At 40.1% G+C, this 22,074-nt stretch overlaps 1 protein-coding gene across 1 annotated transcript in view; it reads left to right on the top strand.

The window, feature by feature from the left end:
* Nucleotides 1–22,074, top strand: part of LOC133554899 (dynein axonemal heavy chain 12-like) — a 55,934-nt gene that overhangs the window by 3,348 nt on the left and 30,512 nt on the right. Inside the window, exons 9-36 of the mRNA XM_061904165.1 lie at nucleotides 52–247; nucleotides 762–950; nucleotides 1,061–1,214; nucleotides 1,298–1,389; nucleotides 1,480–1,658; nucleotides 1,737–1,872; nucleotides 1,985–2,110; nucleotides 2,188–2,322; nucleotides 5,526–5,719; nucleotides 5,803–6,034; nucleotides 6,127–6,312; nucleotides 6,389–6,589; nucleotides 6,713–6,907; nucleotides 7,008–7,129; nucleotides 7,199–7,334; nucleotides 7,410–7,556; nucleotides 8,495–8,614; nucleotides 8,847–9,003; nucleotides 9,118–9,290; nucleotides 9,373–9,525; nucleotides 9,611–9,850; nucleotides 9,940–10,185; nucleotides 10,288–10,407; nucleotides 20,941–21,050; nucleotides 21,146–21,329; nucleotides 21,422–21,562; nucleotides 21,634–21,717; nucleotides 21,821–22,009. Of these exons, the coding sequence (XP_061760149.1) occupies nucleotides 52–247; nucleotides 762–950; nucleotides 1,061–1,214; nucleotides 1,298–1,389; nucleotides 1,480–1,658; nucleotides 1,737–1,872; nucleotides 1,985–2,110; nucleotides 2,188–2,322; nucleotides 5,526–5,719; nucleotides 5,803–6,034; nucleotides 6,127–6,312; nucleotides 6,389–6,589; nucleotides 6,713–6,907; nucleotides 7,008–7,129; nucleotides 7,199–7,334; nucleotides 7,410–7,556; nucleotides 8,495–8,614; nucleotides 8,847–9,003; nucleotides 9,118–9,290; nucleotides 9,373–9,525; nucleotides 9,611–9,850; nucleotides 9,940–10,185; nucleotides 10,288–10,407; nucleotides 20,941–21,050; nucleotides 21,146–21,329; nucleotides 21,422–21,562; nucleotides 21,634–21,717; nucleotides 21,821–22,009 (4,537 nt within the window). The remainder of the gene's footprint in view (nucleotides 1–51; nucleotides 248–761; nucleotides 951–1,060; nucleotides 1,215–1,297; nucleotides 1,390–1,479; nucleotides 1,659–1,736; nucleotides 1,873–1,984; nucleotides 2,111–2,187; nucleotides 2,323–5,525; nucleotides 5,720–5,802; nucleotides 6,035–6,126; nucleotides 6,313–6,388; nucleotides 6,590–6,712; nucleotides 6,908–7,007; nucleotides 7,130–7,198; nucleotides 7,335–7,409; nucleotides 7,557–8,494; nucleotides 8,615–8,846; nucleotides 9,004–9,117; nucleotides 9,291–9,372; nucleotides 9,526–9,610; nucleotides 9,851–9,939; nucleotides 10,186–10,287; nucleotides 10,408–20,940; nucleotides 21,051–21,145; nucleotides 21,330–21,421; nucleotides 21,563–21,633; nucleotides 21,718–21,820; nucleotides 22,010–22,074) is intronic.

Genomic DNA, 22,074 nt, shown 5'->3' with positions numbered 1-22,074 from the left:
GGTAATGTCTCCTGTCAAGATTGAACACATTGGTGTATCATATTGGTTCAGGTCTTTGGGGCCTGTTGATTGCAAGGTGCTACATAAAGACCTGGCTGAAGAATGTGAGGCGACAGAAGAGAGCATCATGGATACCTGGTTCCCTAAAGTCATCAACTTATTAACAAGTCCAAAAACATTGGGATCAGTTAAAGAAGAATCACTGGATGCCTTCTTTGACTGTGCATGCACCCTAATCTCTAACCAGGTGAAGTTTTGTTGCATACATTATTGAATACTCTTTAGTGTTAATTTCATTTGGATTGTTCTCATGTTATTTATTCTCAGGGCATTCAACTGATTGTAACTGGACTGTTTGGTTTGTCTTAGAAGATGTTTCGCCTCTAATCCGAGTAGGCTTCATCAGTCCATGCTCATAGACTTAGATTGGTCAGATAAAGATGTAATCTTAGACTGGTCAGATCTAGTCTAGCCGCTGGTGCCAATACCCCAGTGGGCTTCATCAGTTCAGGCTCATAAGTTCATCCTAAGACTAGATCTGACCAGTCTAAAAGTATATGAGCATGAACTGATGAAGCCTATGAGGATGAAAGGCAAAATGTATTTTAAGACAAACCAAACAGTCCAGCTGTGATCAGTTGAAAGCCCTGAGATTACAATGACATGAATGAATGACAACATTCATAGACCAAATTTTACATAGTCTCTTTGCGTTCTCTGCTAGTACACTTTAAGCACTGTTCGTTTTTCTAAATTTTTAGTTGAAAGCAGTTCTTGAGAGGAGTGTAGAGAAGTTTGTTTACCCATTTGAGCCAAGCAACTACCACTTTTTGCCCATCTTTCAAATGGCGCTGATATTAAATGAAGAAAAGATGGAAATATGCCCGACCTTACAGGAACTTGAGGAAGATATTTTTGAAATCCTTAATGCCATCACAAGTACATTGCAGGTAAGATCAAGTAACATATATTTTTATGCCTACTCTTTTCAAGTAGTTATTTCATATTCCTAAAAGTGTATTTAGAGATGGTTTTTAAAATATCTAGAATTGATCCACAGAAAGTTCAGACAGTTCAGTCATGGCTGGCAGAGTCTACATCTGCATTTGTGGATGCCAAGACCCCTGATCACACGCTTGCTTGGGCTGATTTTACTTTAAAGGAAACTGTTCGAAAGCATCTGGAAGGACCTAACAAATATTTCCAGAATTACGGTAATTAATACATAATCTCCAAGAATGTCATTATCCAACCAATGATTTTAGTGCATGCTTTTGTAACTCTAATTGTATTCTAGTTAACAACTATAACTGGTTAATCAATGGAACTGCGCAGACTCGAGTTGAGACCTTTGTTGAAGAAACCCATTCATTTGCTGACTATATTCAGGTGAGAAATGACATTCTGTAAAATTTAAAAACCTTTCCCATCCACATCTTTGTGATGACTATTAGTGTGTAACCTGACTGTATTTAACAGCAAGTGGATGAATTTCGTGACTTGTCAAGGAAGATTGGCAACCTCCCAACAAAAGCTCACTTTGCAATGGTCCAATTAGAGTGCGAGGACCTGAATCAGGGATTGGCTAAAAAATCTAAAGCCTGGGCTAAAATACTTATTGACACAATGAAAATCAAACACAGTGAGCAAAATCTACAGTGAGTCGGATTTTGATATTTATTTAAAAAAGGTTTTCTTTTACAAATTATTTGAATGTTTTGTGTCTCTGGAAAAAGGATCTGCTGTGATTTTGAAACCATCCGTGAAAATGCTTTGAAAGTACCAGAGACCACAGATGACATGGCCAGCATGATTGAATACATTGAATTAACTAAGACAAAGGGCATTACACGTCTAAAGGAAAGAATAATGGTAACATGTTCACCTAAGTTGTAAATGTTTACATTGTTACGCTATGTTGTGTAATTGTTTTTACCCTCACAAAAAAGTACCATCAACATGAGTTGCTGTTGTGATCTGACAGAAAGCCTACAACAGACTGAGCTACCTCTTAGATGTCAACATATTTGAACCTGAGGATCTAGAACTCAATTCAACTGTATTTACGTGGCCATTGAAAATTGGAGAGGTCTTTGAACTCAGCGATGAGGTAATGCTCCAGTCTGAACATTCATGTTAATCTATTGTTATCAAGTTTGTATTCAAGATATGGATAATTGTTTTTAGGTCTTTCAGACTGCCAAGAAAAACGGCGAGAAAGAGATGCTTGCTAAAAGAGAAAGAGTAACAGTACATCTGGTGAAGCTGCAACGTAGGGTTGATGAATTCCCCCACTGCTCTGAGCTTAATATGATGCAGCAGGTGTGGTAAATACTTTGTGCTCCCAGAAGAATGTAAAAATCCATCCACCCATCCTTTTTCTACTGCTTGTCCCTATTCGGGTCCCGGGGGGTGCCAGATCCTATAGCAGCTCCACTCGGGCAGAAGGCGGGGTACACCCTGGACAAGTCGCCATCTCATCGCAGGGCCAACACAGATAGACCGACAACATTCACACTCACATTCACACACTAGGGCCAGTTTAGTGTTGCCAATCAACCTATCCCCAGGTTCATGTCTTTGGAGGTGGGAGGAAGCCGCAGTACCCGGAGGGAACCCACACAGTCACGGGGAGAACATGCAAACAAAATAGTTGTATCAATTAATCCCATAGAACTGTGGTCCCCAACCACCGGGCCGCGGCCCAGTACCGGTCTGTAAAAATTAAACCTGTACATTTTCCACTTGTTAAATTAAATGCAATCTGATCCTGAATGCATTTTTAACTGGTAGCCAGATTCTATTTTAGAAGAGCTTTGTCATTCTAAATTAGGTTGTGGGGGGCTCCAATATCTTACAGCAAAAAAATCCGGCTTAGGATTTGTGATAGTTCTGTGTAGTTTGCATTATCTCTGCTTCCTTGCATAGTCTTAAAACATGCATTTGCACTGTAAAAGTATTCACCCCCTCCATCGGTGATACAACCTTTTGACTAAAATGTTTCTTTCATGTCAAAGTGATGAGAAATTGTCTTGATGAGACAAGTAATTTGCTTACGGGCTATAAGATGAGGTGCTATGATTTGGAAACAACAAACACCAGGACATCACCACAAATACACCAACTCCATTATAAAGCATGGTGAAAGCAACATCATGTTGTGTGGATGATTCTCATCACTAGGCCCGAGAAAACTTGTAAAGTTGGAAAGGAACATGAAGGCAGAAAAATTTGGAGACATTTCGGATAATAATCGGTTGACCGCGTAAGAGAACTGTGCCTTGGGAGAACATCTATTTTCCAGCAAGGCAATGACCCCATGCATACAGCATTAAACTGCTTTAATGTCTAAGGGCTTAATTTACTAAAGGTTAGCAAGTACTAAAACAGTGCAAACTTGATAGCACACGCAAGGCTGATGTATTAAATGTGTGCAAAGTGCATCGCTTTTGTTAAGCAGAATAAGGTGTGCAATCCATTTTGCGTCCGTCTTCATTAATAAGCAAAATGTATGCTTTTTTAAATTTTCCTGAAGGAACTCTCCTGAAGGAATCAATAAAGTACTATCTATCTATCTATCTATCTATCTATCTATCTATCTATCTATCTATCTATCTATCTATCTATCTATCTATCTATCTATCTATCTATCTAGCTATCTAGCTATCTATCTATCTATCTATCTATCTATCTATTGTCAGAATGCACACAATACTGGATGGAGAAAATGCAACCATCCATCCATTTACTACCACTAGTCCCATTCGGGGTCGCGGCGCTGCTGGAGCCTATCTCAGATGCATTCCGGTGGAAGCGGGGTACACCCTGGACAAGTCGCCACCTTATCGCATGGACAAAATGCAAATATAATAATTTAGCACAGGCAGTCTGAGATACTAAACATATAAAGTGATTGCGGCACCTAAATTAGCACATCTGAAACGATGGTGTAACCAGCAGTTAGACATACAATACGGCTGCAGGTTTAGTGTAGCCGCTGCTGAGACAGATAATGGAAAGACAACAATCCCCTGTGCTACGTGTGTGTGTGAAGTTGTCAACATATTATCAACATGTAGCAAATACAAAATATTAGACAATGTCTATTCAGCAGCATTCTTTTGTACTTTTATACAGCATGTGTGACTATAGGGGCTGATTCAATCAAATGCAATTGATGTTTTTTAGTGTCCTTTAGTGTTTTTTAATGGTGTTTGTTTTTTCAAATATAATATATTTTATTAATATATCTGCTACATTAAATAAAAGTATTATTTAATTATGTATTTTTTGCATTTTCAGCACATAAGTGCAGCCTTTCTACCATGACCGCACCTTCACGGTGCTAAAAAATTAAAACATTTGGATGGTTTCAATGTAGATGCGCTTCCCAAGTCCGACTGCTTCTAAAATGCGCATAAAATGGTGTACATGAACAAGAGTGTTTTAAAACACAGCAAAACGCCACGGATAGGGGCATGACAACATGAATGGTGCAGTTAATGATTGACTGTTTCCATAGTGATGCCTTGTAAAGCACACACAAAATCATCATTTAAATAAAGACGTCGCGCCAATTTTCAATATACACGCGGTGTTTGTCGATCACACTTAACACGCCCACTAATAGTACACACATTGTTACTGTTTGCACACGGTGTGTTTCGCACATGATATTTGGATCTTTGTAAATCAGAGCCAACATGTTTTAGGTCGTCCAAGTCAAAACCCTGATGTTAAAGTTTGTGACTGACTTGTAAAAAAAAAAAAAAGACCATTATTTAATTTATTAAACCAATAAAAGACTGAAACATCCAAGGTGGATGAATACTTTTGCAAACCACTATCTCTGTGTTGGGCATATTGTTTGATTAGTGCACTGCTTCTGAAATATTTTCTGTTACACCCCCCGGAAGAAGACAATATTTTGCGCCCCCACTCTTCACCATGACTATAAAGTATAATTTGTCTATAACATTGTTAGAACTATACCACTGCATAGCATTGTAAGCTTATTAACATTAAAAGAAACAACACATCGGTCTTTCCTCGTCTCCCACCGTGGTTACAGTGAAGCCAAGTACTACATATGCTTCAGCATATTAATATACGGGAAAAGAAGCATGTTCCCTGAGGTCACACGCGCCCCCCACCCTGGCATTGCCCCCACACACACACTTTTTGAAAAGGACTGTATTAGTGTAATGATAAAGCATTTTAGTTCTAGAATATTTATTGCATTGCAATTGAAAGGAAACATTTTGAATTCAGCATTTTACATGGAGCCAAGGTTTTGAAGATAGTAAAGGCAAAGAATAATATAATCTTAGTTTTTGTCAGTACCGGAACAGTTGTGTATCGCAGTAGTTGGAAGATATTTGAATACTTTCTACAGTCGCCTCACAACAGAGTTCAAATGTGTCCTAAAATATTGAATGTGTATTTCTGAATTGGTTGTTATTTGGGGTATTTTTTTACTTTAGTACTAATGTAATGTACTATTTAATGTTCATTTTCTTGGACAGTATATGGCAGACATCAAAACAGTTCAGACCCTTCTCCAAGAGGCTGAAGAATCAATTGAAGACATTCACAAAGATGAAGTCTTTCATGAATGGGATCAATCATCTTACCCACAAGTTGAGCTCATTAGGCAGAATATTGAGCCATACCAGAAGTTGTTTGGGTTCATACTTAAGTGGCAGCGCGTAGAGAGCAGGTTTGATATTAGTTGTATGCATTTTGGGATTTGATTAAGTCAATTCCATGTATTTCTTCTTCTCTTCTCTTTTCTGCAAACAGCTGGATGGATGGTTCTTTCTTGGAACTAGATGGTGAGGGAATGGAAGTAAAGGTGGATGAGTTTTTCAGAGAGATCTTCAAGATGCTTAAGTTTTTCCAGCAGAGAAAGGGCAAGGGTGAACATGAAACAAAGAAGCCGACTCGAAGACGTCGTGGTGAAGAAGAAGTCAAAGAAGAGAGTCCTTCAGTTGTTTTGTGCTCCACTGTACTAGAGCAGGTCAAAGAGTTTAAGGTATCCAATTTTGGCTAGTCATAAAAATGGGACGTGAGTGAGATTCCAAGTTTTTATTTACTGATTCTAATCCAATGTGTTATTGTCAATAGACGCATATTCCCTTATTGATAGTCCTGTGTAATCCGGGCATCAGAGATCGCCACTGGTCGCAGATGTCAGACATAGTTGGATATGACTTGACTCCTGATGCGGGTACTACACTACGAAAAGTTCTCAAACAAAATCTGAGTCCTTATGTGGATGAATTTGAGTCAATCAGTGCTGCTGCCAGTAAGGTAAAAACAAATGCACAAAAAATAGCTTCAATAAGAATTATGAATAAATAAAGTTTGTATTTTATTTATTGTACAGGAATTTTCCATGGAGAAAGCCATGCAAAACATGGTTATATCCTGGGATGGTGTTAGTCTGTCACATCAGCCATACAGAGACACGGGTGTTTCAATCCTGACTTCTTTGGATGAAATTCAGGCAATGTTAGATGATCAAATTGTGAAAACACAGACAATGAGGAACTCACCGTTCATAAAGCCCCTTGAAAATCAGATCAAGGTTAGTTTCAAGTTGGCATTGTTATTATGATTAGCTGTGCAATGATGAAAATGCAGGTTTAGCTTACAACATTATTTTGAATGGCTTTACCCAAAAGAGATAACGATTTGCTCTGTGATTTAGGTTTGGGAGGAGCGTCTCCTTCGCATCCAGGAAACCATTGATGAGTGGCTGAAGGTGCAAGCACAATGGCTCTACCTTGAGCCCATCTTCTGTTCTCAGGACATAATGCAGCAAATTCCAGAAGAAGGAAGACTTTTCCAAATTGTTGACAAAAACTGGAAAGAGGTTATGAGGCACTGTGTGAAGGACTCAAAGGTTAGTGTCAAGATTTTTAACATAACCTTGCAGTCGGTCTCTAAATTATCATCTATTGATGGCAACAGGTTTAAAACCCTATGTCTTCTAATCCTACTAGCTTCTACAAGCAACCTCAATGCCTGGCCTACTAGAGAAACTAATAGAGTCAAACTGCCACTTGGATACCATCATGAAGGGACTAAATGACTATCTAGAGAAAAAGCGTCTCTTTTTTCCAAGGTGAACGAGACAATTCCATTTTTATATTTTGTCTCTCTATAACGTTTAAAGTTGTTGCTTTGCTGCCAGGTTTTTCTTTCTTTCCAATGATGAAATGCTGGAAATTCTTTCTGAGACAAAGGACCCACTGCGTGTACAACCCCATCTGAGGAAGTGCTTTGAGGGTATTGCCAAACTAGACTTCCTACCAAATCTTGATATCCAGGTAGACATTCACATAGTGCAGTTGTGTCAATGCAGCAGTACAGTTGGTTGATAGACGGTCACTGTTTTTACCCAGGCCATGTACAGTAGTGAAGGAGAGCGGGTTGCGTTGATTCAGCTCATATCTACTGCTGAGGCTAAGGGATCAGTGGAGAAGTGGCTGGTACAAGTGGAAGAATGGATGATTCGCAGTGTCAGGGATGTAGTGGACCGCTCCAGAACGGTGAGATTACTTCTATTTATTGAACTAAATTCACAAGTCGGAGCTGTTTTGAAAATATGTAAGGACGTTCGTTATGTGTGTATATGTGTACACAGAGCAAATTTATAATTGAAATTATTTTTCATGAAGTGAATTACACTTACATGTGATATTTCAAAAATAATAATTATGAAATAAATTGTTGATCGGGAATTGTTGTAGAAGTATTAGTCAAAATAATAGCCCCTGCTAAAATGTACACAAGCCCATTGATGCCAGAGGGGTTCATTTGAATGGCCATTTTATCATGTTTAATTTTCAAAAATGTGTTTAGTTAATTAACCTGTGTTTATTTCGACTATTCCAAAGTCCACATTCTCCACTTTAATTTAAATATTGATATGCCCCTCTTTTTCACAAAAGAATGGATTTGCGAGTCAAACTTTTCTTGCACACTACATATGTAAATTATTCATCTTTTACTGCAATTCATAAACAGAAGTGGGCAGCACAGTGACAGAGGGGTTAGTGTGTCTGCTTCACAATACAAAGGTCCTGAGTAGTCCTGGGTTCAATCCCGGGCTCGGGATCTTTCTGTGTGGAGTTTGCATGTTCTCCCCGTGACTGCGTGGGTTCCCTCCGGGTACTCCGGCTTCCTCCCACCTCAAAAGACATGCACCTGGGGATAGGTTGTTTGGCAACACTAAATTGGCCCTAGTGTGTTCATGTGAATGTGAATGTTGTCTGTCTATCTGTGTTGGCCCTGCAATGAGGTGGCGACTTGTCCAGGGTGTACCCTGCCTGCCGCCCGATTGTAGCTGAGATAGGCACCAGCGCCCTCCGCGACCCCAAAGGGAATAAGTGGTATAAAATGGATAGCTGGATAAACAGAAGTTGCAAAAAAATGGTCCTATATAGGTTTTATATTGAGTATATAAGCACACTAGTTGTTTTGACAGGCTTATGCTGAAACTTCACGGAATCAGTGGGTTAAGGAGTGGCCCGGTCAGGTGGTGATATGTACTTCACAAATATTCTGGACCTTGGAGGTGCATGAAGCCATCAGAGCGGGGGCTGAAGTAAGATTTTAACCTTTTGTGACCTCATGAATGAAATAAATGCTAAGAAGACAAACTAAACTAAATCATGATCTTTTTGAAACACCACAACTCAGCAATATTGTACGGAATCTCACTCACCTGACTCTTACCTGAGTGATTGCTTTCAAATATCTTTTTGCTTTAGTGTGACACCACATTATGTTGGAAGTACTAATGAAAATGCCAAGTGTGTCATTGATGGCCTCTACAGGGTGTGAAAATCTACTATAAGGGACTCCAGCAACAGCTTAATGATATTGTGGGTTTGGTGAGAGGAAAACTGCCCAAACAAACACGGATTACTTTGGGAGCCCTGGTGACTATTGATGTCCATGCCAGGGATGTAGTCATGGAGCTCATTGAACACGGTACTTCATGGCAATAAGCAACACATTCACTGTAAAATTGCTTTAGTTAACAAGGAAACTATTCCTGTTAAAATAAAATATTGCCACAATATTATCTATATGCATTTTTGACAGGTGTGACCAATGAAAGTGATTTCCGATGGCTTGCCCAACTTCGTTACTACTGGAACAACGACAATGTTCGAGTTCGCATTATAAACTGTGATGTTAAATATGCCTACGAGTATCTGGGGAACTCCTTTCGCCTGGTCATCACCCCACTGACTGACAGATGTTACAGAACTTTGGTAAAATATCAAAGTGACTGGATTTGCAAGAATGTTTTATGCTTTGATATTTCTATTAATGTTTCTGTTTTTTTCTTCACAGATTGGTGCTTTTTACCTCCACTTGGGTGGTGCACCCGAAGGCCCAGCTGGAACTGGAAAAACTGAAACCACCAAGGATCTAGCCAAAGCCTTAGCTGTGCAATGTGTGGTCTTCAACTGCTCAGATGGACTGGATTATCTTGCGATGGGCAAAGTAACATTACACGGAAAAATACTTTGTATCCAATTACAATTCTTGTATTAAACAAACCTCTTTGTGTTGTAATGCTATCCCTCAGTTTTTTAAAGGTTTGGCTTCATCCGGAGCTTGGGCGTGCTTTGACGAGTTCAATCGTATTGAGCTGGAGGTCTTGTCGGTCGTGGCCCAGCAAGTACTGTGCATTCAGCGAGCCATTGAGATGAAGTTGGAATACTTTGACTTTGAAGGAACCATGCTTAAACTCAATCCCAACTGTTTTGTGTCCATCACAATGAACCCTGGTTATGCAGGTCGTTCTGAACTTCCGGACAATCTCAAGGTCTTTACACAATTACAAAATTCGCATTGACTATTTTGTTACAAATTGAGGATGTAACTTAGATGTCTTCATTGTTTTGTGTTCCTTAGGTGTTGTTTCGAACAGTGACCATGATGGTCCCCAACTATGCATTGATAGCAGAGATCTCTCTCTATTCATATGGATTCCTCAATGCCAAGCCTCTGTCTGTCAAGATTGCAATGACTTACAGGCTCTGTTCAGAGCAGCTCTCCTCACAGTTCCATTATGATTATGGTATGAGAGCTGTTAAAGCTGTACTTGTGGCTGCAGGAAACCTCAAACTCAAGTATCCCGATGACAATGAGGACATATTGGTATTTAGAAAAAATTCTTGCAATACTTTTAGTATAAACTGTTGTCCCAAATCCTTTTATATGTGCATTGATGGGGTTTTGTCTTTTGTTCCTGACTTCTAGCTTCTGAGGTCTATAAAGGATGTTAACGAGCCCAAGTTTCTTTCTCATGATATTCCACTTTTCAATGGAATTACCAGTGATTTGTTTCCTGGCATTACCCTCCCTGAGGCTGACTATGAGGTAAGCTATTGCATGTTATTTGGCATAAAACTCAAATTTTATTCACAGTAATATTAAAAGGACATTCTGGATTCATATTCTTTGGCCATTGCCACAGATATATTTATTTTGCAGACTGTAATTTTATTCAAATCATGTTCACATATTTACTGGGGTGTTCAACTGAGTATTTACAATTGAAGTTGAACGAGCACTATGAACTATGTCTGATATATGGCCATTTTCACTGTCGTGTAAAGATAAATGACTAGACACTATTGTACACTGTAAGTTTAACATACTGTGTAGAGGAGGTCTGCAGCTTTCCAATATGAGACAATTTGGTATGTGCCGAAAAAGATGAAGAAAAATATAATTCTGAAATTACACATTTTAAAATGTAACAAATCTATTCGGTAGTATTTGGTCTGGATCGATGCAATATGATGTAATGTGGTACAGTTCACTGTTTATAGTAGACTTTCATTGGCATTGTTTATCTTGGAAAGAATCTGTTCACAAAAGTCCAGCATACAAGTATTTTTGTTGCTTTTGACATAACATACCAAACCATGTATACTTAATATTGTTATATTATAATTTTATAATTTTATAGTATAACACATTACAGTTAAAGCTCTTTGGAAAGTCACTCTTACAATGAAAACATATTGCATTTTCTCTATTTCCACAAATTAACGTCATTGTTTATATTTTTACACAGGGTGATTAAAAAAGAATACGCCGAAATTATGACACATTTATTCAGTTTTAAAGCATTGTAATAGACTGAATCAATGGTCATTTGATACAGGAGTTATTCGAGTTTTATTCCCACTGGGTCATTATTGTCACCGATGTCCCACTGGGTGTGAGTTTTCCTTGCCCTTATGTGGGCCTACCGAGGATGTCGTGGTGGTTTGTGCAGCCCTTTGAGACACTAGTGATTTAGGGCTATATAAGTAAACATTGATTGATTGATTGATTGTGTTACAATTTCACCGTTGTGGTACTGTAATCCTTTTGGCGCTGTTCAATTGTAGGAAGACCACGTGTTTATTTCCCCTCTAAATGGTGACTCTTCAACAGAAGGCGTTTTGTATGCTTAAGTTTGCGTAAACAAATGCCATTGTCATGGTGCAGCGTGCTTTTAGAGCAGAATTTTGTACATTTGGTAAAAAACTTGTAAAGCATGACAGAAATACAGTTATGTACAGCACGTGTTCAAGCTAAGTTTTTTATTGTTTTTCAATTTTGGAAATATCGAGTGATACTTTTGGCGTATTCTTTTTTTAATTACCATGCGCTGGCACGTATGTGTCAGTAAAATTGGTCCATTTGGTATCTTGTACCGAGATTATAGGGTATTTTTAATGTCCAGAATGCCCACATTCTCCATATACTCTCAAAAGGTGCGTGTTGAGATTAGCCATGTTTCCATCGTACTTCAGTGCTGTTTTACAGTCTTTGCACCATTCTTCCGAAACATTTTTAAATCTCTTCCAAATATTTCTACTTACTTTTGTCTTGTCTTAAATTTGTCTCACATTTTGCCTTTTCCTGTTCTTCTACTATTTTTTTGTTTAAGTGACTGTGATAAGTCCTGTAAGAATTTCTCGTGAAGCGGTAAAGGGGAATTTATACATTCATAGAAAGAGAGAGACAGAGAAAGTACATAGAATAGAATAGTTTTTGTTGTGGTTGCATTATATGACACAATGAGGGGAGTACCTATGTTGGCATGCTTTTTAACATTGAAACAAACACAGTCAATTGTCTGTTCTTCCCTGGTAGAGGATGCTGGTGGAATTTGGGTAGCACAGTCTTTAAGCAGGCCACCGGCGATTACGTGGACACCATCAGAAAGGGCTTTTTGGCAATTAATATGTGCTGTATGTTGTTGAAAACCATGCTAATGTTAGCATCAGGCCGGTTATAAACAACAGTCACATTGGCTACTCTTAGCTCAGGTGGCAGATGGAAGGGTCTGCAATGGACAGACATGGCCGCAAAGTTGATATGCAATGGCCATCTATTATTTTGGTATTTGTGCACCAACATCCCCACCCACCCTCACGCTTACTGGACACTTATTTTCCATGTTGGCGGTAAGTAGTGTGGTAGCTTTATCTTCGAATCAAGGGTTTTGTCCAATATGTTAAATAATTGGTCAATGGTTTCAAAAAGTGTGTAAGTAAGGAAACCTATATATAGTTTGTTGACTGATGTGTGTCTCCACTCCTATAAATCCGTATAACTTTTGCTAATTTCATTTTATCTGGGAATTTAGAAAGTATGCATTCACACTGCAGGTGTGACAGAGTTTTGAGTAAAATTTGAGCTTTCCCGACTACTGATTGTGATCACAACTACTACCTGGTGAGGGACTTTGTTGTCTGGTGCCACACGAACGTCTTGCAGCTCAATCCGTCAAAGACCAAGGAGCTGGTCATTGACTTTGGGAGGTCAAGTCCACGGTCACAACCTATTGTGATCGAGGGAGTTGAGGTACAGACCGTGGACTCATTCAAGTACCTCGGGGTTTGGGTGGACAATAAGCTGGACTGGACTGTTAACACGGACCACCAGTACAAGAAAGGACAGAGCAGGCTGTACTTCCTCAGGAGACTGCACTCCTTCAACATTTGTAGAAAACTCCTGTGGATGTACTACCAGTCTGTTGTTGCCAGTGTTCTGTTCTACATGGTAGTGTGCTGGGGGGGCAGTACATCTAAGAAGGACAGCTCCAGACTTGAGAAACTGATCAGGCGGGCCGGTTCTACAATCGGAATGAAACTGGACACACTGGTGGCGGTGGCAGAGAAGAGGACTGTTGACAAACTAGTGAGCATCCTGGATGATGCCAGTCACCCTCTGCATAGCGTTATCAGTAGCCAGAGGAGCCTGTTCAGTGCTAGACTGCTTCATCCCAAGTGCAGGACTAATAGACTCAAGAACTCCTTTGTCCCACACGCCATTAGACTGTACAACTCCTCTCTGGGACAGGGGACGGGGGGTATTAGGATGACAGGGGATGCAAAACATTAACAGTGCAATACATTTTTCATAACATGGTCACTACTGCCTACTTTGTCTTGTTATATTCTTATTTTACTGTTATATTGTTATTCCCATTGTTTTTATTCTTTTTGTAATATTTTTCTATTTTGTTTCCATTTAAACCCCCATTATTTACTTTTTACTTTTTTATTTAAATTGATCTCAACTCTGTACACTGCTGCTGGAATTTTAATTTTCCTGAAGGAACTCTCCTGAAGGAATCAATAAAGTACTATCTATCTATCTCTCTATCTACAGGTAGCTCTTTACGTGTTAAAAACTCACAATCTCACTAAGTACAAATCTCTAATGTCTAGCCAAATATCCAAGCAAACTTAATACAATTCACAGTCCCTTGAATAGTATTTTTTCAGTAAGACATGCTAACTTGTTTTTGGGCAAAAATATTCTGATGAAAAAATACTACTTTTGAGCATCACACATTTGTCATAAGATACAGCACTTTACAATACTACTAAGTGTAGCCGATGATAACTTTTAATTGCTAATTAAACATTTCAAGAATTCTTACCAAGACAATTTCTGACTTGTTCCATTGGCAGATCTTTTTGCTCATTGCAAGTTATTTTTGCTTGTACAATATTGTAATACAATATATGTATGATTACGGTCTTTGTGAGGCCTGGCGTTCTTATCATCCCACTCAAAGGGAATACACTTATTTTTCTCCAGTTCGCCACTTGTTCTCTCGCATTGACTACTTTATAAAAAGTATCTCAATTTTATCTTACATCTCAAGTATTCACAATTATCCTCATCATCATCAGCTACCCTGCACCCATCTCACCCTCCCTCACTCACAAAACTATCACTACACTTACAAAACACCGGACAGATTTTTTTTTTAGATTTCATGTTATGTTTAGGGCTGCACAGTGCAAGAGGGGTTAGTGCGTCTGCCTCACAATACAAAGGTCCTCAGTAGTCAGGGTTCAATCCCGGGCTCGGGATCTTTCTGTGTGGAGTTTGCATGTCCTCCCCGTGACTGCGTGGGTTCCCTCCGGGTACTCCGGCTTCTTCCCACTTCCAAAGACATGCACCTGGGGATAGGTTGATTGGCATCACTAAATTGGCCCTAGTGTGTGAATGTGAGTCTGAATGTTGTCTGTCTATCTGTGTTAGCCCTGGATTAAGGTGGTGACTTGTCCAGGGTGTACGCCGCCTTCCACCCGATTGTAGCTGAGATAGGCACCGGCGCCCCCCGTGACCCCAAAGGGAATAAGCGGTAGAAAATGGATGGCTGGATGGATGTTATGTTTATACTGGGGAAGGAGACGGCACAGCAACGGAATGTCAACTTCAACAGGTTTATTGAAGACTTGATGATTACATGGAGTGTGTATGCTACTATGTGTCTGCATGCACGACTATGTGTGGAATTACCATATGTAAATACCGTGAGGTTTGTTGAGGTGCGTGTTGGATGTCCAGCGTCCAAATCCGAGGGGGGGAAGAAGCCAGGGGAAGTCCAAGGTCCAAGCGGGAGTCAAAGGCAGGAGAGAGAGTCTGAAAGTCCAAAACAGGGTCCAGGATTGGGAAGGCAAACTAGGTCCAGAAAGGGAAACAGCAGTAGTGACACGAGCGGGGTAGTAGATATTACGTTCCGACGACGATATGTCAGCGTCGATCATCTTTATACTGCCGTCCTTCATCAATGCCAGGTGTGTCAGGTGTAGATTGCCACCGGCTGCGGCGGAGAGTGGGCGCGGTCTGCCTGATGAGCGCGGGGGCGGAACTGGTGTTCACAGCGGAGCTTCTGCGTGCTGCAGTAGCACAGGGAAGCACAGTGTGTGTGTGTGTCACAACATTTTAATGACCAACCAGAAACCACATGTGTTCTCTGGGAGACCGTAAAAGTTGTTATGCAAGGAAACATTATATCCTAATCATCATATAAGAAAAATAAAAGTTTATTAGAACAGGAACTTGAAAATACAATCAAACTACAATCAAATGTTAAGTCGTAGGCAACACGGTGGTACAGGGGTTAGTGCATGTGCCTCACAATACAAAGGTCCTGAATTCAATCCCGGGCTTGGGATCTTTCTTTGTGGAGTTTGCATGTTCTCCCCGTGAATGCCTGGGTTCCCTCCGGGTACTCCGACTTCCTCCCACTTCCAAAGACATGCACCTGGAGATAGGTTGATTGGCAACACTAAATTGGCCCTAGTGTGTGAATGTGAGTGTGAATGTTGTCTGTCTATCTGTGTTGGCCCTGCGATAAGGTGGCGACTTGCCCAGGGTGTACTGTGCCTTCCGCCTGAATGCAGCTGAGATAGATAGGCTCCGGCACCCTCCGCGACCCCGAAAGGGACAAGCGGTAAAAAATGGATGGATGGATGGATGTCAAGTCTTTTCTCATACCAATCACACAGCACACCTTCTTCTTTGCCACCACTGAAACTAGGTTTAATACTGCATGCATGACTAGTACTGCCCTCTGCTGCCTACACTGGGTAATTACAGTTCACTACACAATTTTACCATCGCTATGGTATATTATTTCATAACCTGTTCTGATTGACAGTACGCAATTACAGAATAATAGTACGCAATTACAGAATGATTAATAGGCTGAATATTAAATTTTATTATTAATTAGGTAGAGAAAGCATTGTCATGCAGATACAGTATATGGATGCCATTAACTTGCACTATTGTGCAGAAGTTTGGGGCAATAGTTAATTAAGCACACTATATCCACTCATCACACTGCAGACAAAAGCAATAAAGGTCCTTCATAAGGCAGGATATAGGGATGACACAAATACATTGTTCTTATATTCAAAACTATTGAAATTTAAAGATCTTGTGGAACTACCAACAGTACAAATTACATGTAAAGCAAAAAACAATTCTCTTCTTGAAAATGTGCAAATGTTTTTCACTGAAAGGTACAGAAGTTATAATTCATGGGGTAATTTCAACCTTAAATTTCAGAATGTACGCACAACACGGATAAGCTTTTGTGTTTCAATGTTGTGGGGTTAATCTATGGAACAGTTTGAATGTGGAATTACATCCCTTCCTGGTGCCCGTCTTGATTGGGGCCTGCTGGGTCTAGTCCCTGTGTCTATTTTGGTAGCTTGGTGCTGCGAGGTATTCCGAGGTGCTGCAAGCTGCTGGGGTAGTGACCTTGTGTGTCAGCTTGTCTGTGATCTTCTTTTAGTTGTCTTTTTAATATATATTTATTTATTTTTCAAATATATTTTATTAACATGATTTAAATTGCTCTTTTTTCCCTTCCCTCGGGGGGGAGATTCGACAGGGCAGTTGCTGGTTGTTCCATCTCTATTGTTGGTGTCCCTGCGGGTGGGGTGGGTGGTTCCCGTGGCCCCATGCTGGGCGATCCTGTGGCGGCCGACTTTGGTGGGGTGGCCTGGGGCCGGCCACGCCGTGCTCTCTAGGGGTGGGGTGGGGCTGTGGGGGCCCAGTCGCTGGTGGGGCTTGAGGGCTGGCTGTCCCCTGCTTCTCCCGTGCCTTGTCCTCTGCCAGGCGCGTCTGTCTGCGGCCAGCTGCTGGCTATTCCGGGCAGTACAGTGGAGGGTTCCTGTCGCTGGCCAGCCTGGCTGCGTGGGGCCGGTGGTCCCTTGTTCCCTGGGCGCCACACCTGCTGTTTGTGTGTTGGGCTTTCTGGGTGGCTGGGGCCGTACTCTGGCTCCCACACACACTAGGAGTCAAACATATTGTACATACATACACATATATACTCACATACACACCGTTATTCATACAAACCCTGTTTCCATATGAGTTGGGAAATAGTGTTAGATGTAAATATAAACGGAATATAATGATTTGCAAATCCTTTTGAACCCATATTCAGTTGAATGCACTACAAAGACAAGATATTTGATGTTCAAACTCATAAACTTTATTATTTTTTTTGCAAATAATAATTAACTTAGAATTTCATGGCTGCAACACGTGCCAAAGTAGTTGGGTAAGGGCATGTTCACCACCTTTTCTTTTAACAACACTCAATAAACGTTTGGGAACTGAGGAAACTAATTGTTGAAGCTTTGAAGGTGGAATTCTTTCCCATTCTTGTTTTATTTAGAGCTTTAGTCGTTCAACAGTCCGGGGTCGCCGCTGTCGTATTTTACGCCTCATAATGCGCCACACATTTTCGATGGGAGACAGGTCTGAACTGCAGGCGGGCCAGGAAAGTACCCGCACTCTTTTACTACGAAACCACGCTGTTGTAACATGTGGCTTGGCATTGTCTTGCTGAAATAAGTAGGGGCGTCCATGATAACATTGCTTGGATGACAACATATGTTGCTCCAAAACCTCTATGGACCTTTCAGCATTAATGGTGCCTTCACAGATGTGTAAGTTACCCATGTCTTGGGCACTAATACACCCCCATACCATAACAGATGCTGGCTTTTGAACTTCGCGCCTATAACAATCCGGATGGTTATTTTCCTCTTTGTTCCAGAGGACACCACGTCCACAGTTACCAAATATAATTTAAAATGTGGACTCGTCAGACCACAGAACACTTTTCCACTTTGCATCAGTCCATCGTATATGAGCTCGGGCCCAGCCAAGCCAACAGCGTTCCTTGGAGTTGTTGATAAATGGGTTTTGCTTTGCATAGCAGTGTTTTAACTTGCACTTACAGATGTAGCAACCAACTGTAGTTATTGACAGGGGTTTTATGAAGTGTTCCTGAGCCCATGTGGTGATCTCCTCTCCACACTGATGTCGGTTTTTGATGCAGTACCGTAATATCATCGCTTACGTGCAGTGATTTCTCCAGATTATCTGAACCTTTTGATGATTTTACTGACGGTAGATGGTAAAATCCCTAAATTCCTTGCAATAGCTCGTCGAGAAATGTTGTTCTAAAACTGTTCGAGAATTTGCTTACAAATTGGTTACCCTCGCCCCATCAGTCTTTTTGATAATTACTTAGCATTTCATGGAAGCTGCTTTTATACCCAATCATGGCACCCACATGTTCCCAATTAGCTTGCACACCTGTGGGATGTTCCAAATAAGTGTTTAATGAGAATTTCTCAACTTTACCAGTATTTATTGCCACCTTTACCAACTTTTTTGTCACGTGTTGCTGGCATCAAATTCTAAAGTTAATGATTATTTGCAAAAAAAAAAAGTTTATCAGTTTGAACATCAAATATGTTGTCTTTGTAGCATATTCAACTGAATATGGGTTGAAAAGGATAGGATAGGTCTTTATTTTCATTGCACAAGGACAACAAAACTTTGTTTATAGCACAAACCTGTTCAAGATTAGACAAACAAACAGTGTACAGGGTTACAGAACAAGAACTCTGATTGGTCGCCATAAGGCGCCCCATAAAAGATGGGAAAAAGGTAAACGCTGGGGAAGGATGAGTAAAAATATACAATCTAGACTGGGCTCCTAAGGGGGCCCATTCTGGAGTGGGAAAAAACCTTCATAGCAAAGCACATATACATATTACAACATATATCTCGAGATATCTAGCAACAGAGGGAAGGTAGTTCAAGGTCATGGTGGTACAGTAGGTCGCAGCTTTCAGGTGCTGACCATCCATTCATCACCCCTACGGGATTTGCGTCGAGGGCGTTGGGTTGGGGGGGAGTCGGGGGGGGGTATTGTCTATGACTGGTCCTCAAACCTGCGGGGTAGACAGTCCGATGTAATCCACAGTTCTTCCCCCATCCTCCAATCAATTGTGGGAGCTTTGGGGTACTTTGAAAACTGCCAGCATCTTCCAATTTGTCAACAAACCAGAGCAACGCTTACTCCAATCAGCAGATGTCCTGTTGTCATAATTCCGAATAGGTGGATATCTTCACATCCTCGACAGAAAAGGGTCGCCAGGCACGCGGCCTTCCTTCTCCCAAGAGTCCGTCGTGTGTCCAGCAACAACCGCTTCGTCACGACAGTAGGTTCCCCCAAACCCAAGATCTTGTAAATTTTGTTGAGGCCAGTTAAATAGTTCCAATGTTTAGATTTGGAGAGCAGTGCAAAAAGAGGCAACAAGAATGTTAAGACAAGACAAAACAAAGAAGCAAGCAGGAGAGATAAAGGGAGCGGAAAAGGGAGCGTCCACCCTCGATGAATGCCAGAGAGAAAGATACAATGATTTGCAAATCATTGTATTCCATTTATATTTACATCTAACACAATTTCCCAACTCATATGGAAACAGTTTCCAAATACATACACACGTTTCCAAATACATACACACGCTTCCATATACATACACAAATACAGTACATACCTACATACTCAAGGTTCGTACATCCACACTCGCATTCACTGTACAAACATACACATACACATACTTTACACATACAATACATACATATATACACTCATGCATAAACTCACGTTCATCTAACATAAGTTAACATTATTACCTAGGGTAAACTGGATAACATATGGCACACTGACAAAGCTTAACCTATTGTTACTATAACAATCTCAATCAATCAATCAATGTTTATTTATATAGCCCTAAATCACAAGTGTCTCAAAGGGCTGCCCAAGCCACAACAACATCCTCGATTCAGATTGTAATCTACAAGGTTAATATAGCTGGCTTCTCTTTTTCTTCCCCTGCATTTATCTGCTTTCTTCTCTATCTCTATTTATCATTATGTATATGTATTGTTTCATTTGAACAACTGTATTGTTGATAATAGAGGTAAATTATTGTTTTTATTCATTATCAATAGCGCTAATTATATTGGTATTTGTATTGCTCCACTTGTAGTGTAGTAATGGTCATTGTCATTTCTGTAATATTATTTATTCCACTAACTTTGTCTTTGCTATCACTTTTACCATCATATTTGCTGATGTGGCTCTATTGTGGTTGTTGTTGTTATTGTTGTGTTTGCTGTTGTTTGTTTTGTCTCTCTGTCTTATCCCCCTCTTGTCCCTTCAATTTCCCCCTCCGTCTTCCTTTTTTTCTCTTTCCATCCCGTCCTGCTCTGGCACGGCTGCACCAAATTATATCATAAATACATTTAATAAAGTCAAATACAAATAAGGCAACAAGATTCAAGATTCAAGATTGTTTATTGTCATATGCACAGTTAAACAGACAGTTTGCCATACAATGAAAATCTTACTTTGCTAGAAGAGAAGTATCCAATACTTCTCTTTTGTAAAGTAAATGTGTACAGCCGATATGGGCATCTACATCAACAATATAATTTGCCTGAGAAGCTGGACAGGCCAAAAAATAAATAAAATAAAAAGTGGCCTTCCTGCGGCCTTACTGGAGAGTTTGTGGGACAGGACCGAGACCATTCTAGTCTCTTATTTAACCCAGCGCTGTGACAGGGACTTGTAGAGTTCCTGGCACATTACCTCGAAAGCAAACACAAGCAATGCTTCATGTTCTTTGTAAAACACACACACACTTCTAATTTTTATGTTTGTATTGTACACTGTATTCGTTTTACTACAGTATGGCACTGTGTGTTATTTCATGTCCTTTTCAGTTGTTTTTGGAAGCTGCTACAGAATGCTGTACAAAACACAATGTACAGTCAACACAGATCTTCATCGAAAAGATGATCCAAACATATGAGATGATGATAGTCCGGCATGGGTACGTTTTTAATGTTTTGTAGGTTTGGACTATAACTTATTTGCTAAAATAGTTCAACACTACCATTTAGTAAGTAAAAAAATGTTGTGGTTCAGGTTTATGCTGGTGGGAGAGTCATTTTCAGGAAAGACCAAAGTACTTCATGTTTTAGCTGACACATTGATTCTGATGAACGAAAGAGGATATGGAGAGGAAGAAAAGGTCATCTTCAGGACTTTGAATCCAAAGTCCATCACCATGGGACAGCTGTTTGGACAGTTTGATCTTGTTTCTCATGAGGTGGGCCACCACCTATCATCTCTGTCGATTTAAAATTATGTCAGAATTATTTCTCTCCACTTGTCAGTGATTTATCATTTTGTCTTTGTTAGTGGACAGATGGGATTGTGGCTAACACATTTCGTGAGTATGCATCAGCTGAAACACCAGAGCGTAAATGGGTAGTGTTTGATGGTCCCATTGATACACTGTGGATTGAGAGTATGAACACTGTGTTGGATGACAACAAAAAGGTACATGCACATAAGGTATATTTGCTGGTGTTTTGTTGTTGTATATTGTTACGATCTCTGTCACACCACAGCTATGTTTGATGAGTGGAGAAATTATCCAGATGTCCAATCAGATGAGTCTGATTTTTGAAGCAATGGATCTGTCACAGGCCTCTGTATGTTCGGAGTAAAATATGATTAATTTAACATTCATTGCTATTTGGCAGATTTAGCATTAAAAACAAAATTTACGAACTAATTTTGGCTATGATAATACAGCCTGCCACAGTCAGTCGATGTGGTATGATCTACATGGAACCATCTCAGTTAGGCTGGGAGCCTTTAGTTACATCTTGGATGAACACACTTCCTGAGGTTCTGCAGAGTATTCACCATCACAACCTGCTACGAGAACTATTTTATTGGTTGATGCCACCTTCCTTCAGAATCCTGCGTAAAAAATGCAAAGTAAGTTACAAAACCATCAGCTCTTTTAGAAAAAACTAACCAAATACAAGTAAGTTTAATTTTCA

The sequence above is a fragment of the Nerophis ophidion genome, linkage group LG06 (assembly GCF_033978795.1).
Source record: "Nerophis ophidion isolate RoL-2023_Sa linkage group LG06, RoL_Noph_v1.0, whole genome shotgun sequence".
Taxonomy (NCBI): Eukaryota; Metazoa; Chordata; class Actinopteri; order Syngnathiformes; family Syngnathidae; genus Nerophis; species Nerophis ophidion.
Note: the sequence above shows the minus strand (reverse complement) of the source record. Positions and strands in the feature narration are given on the sequence as shown.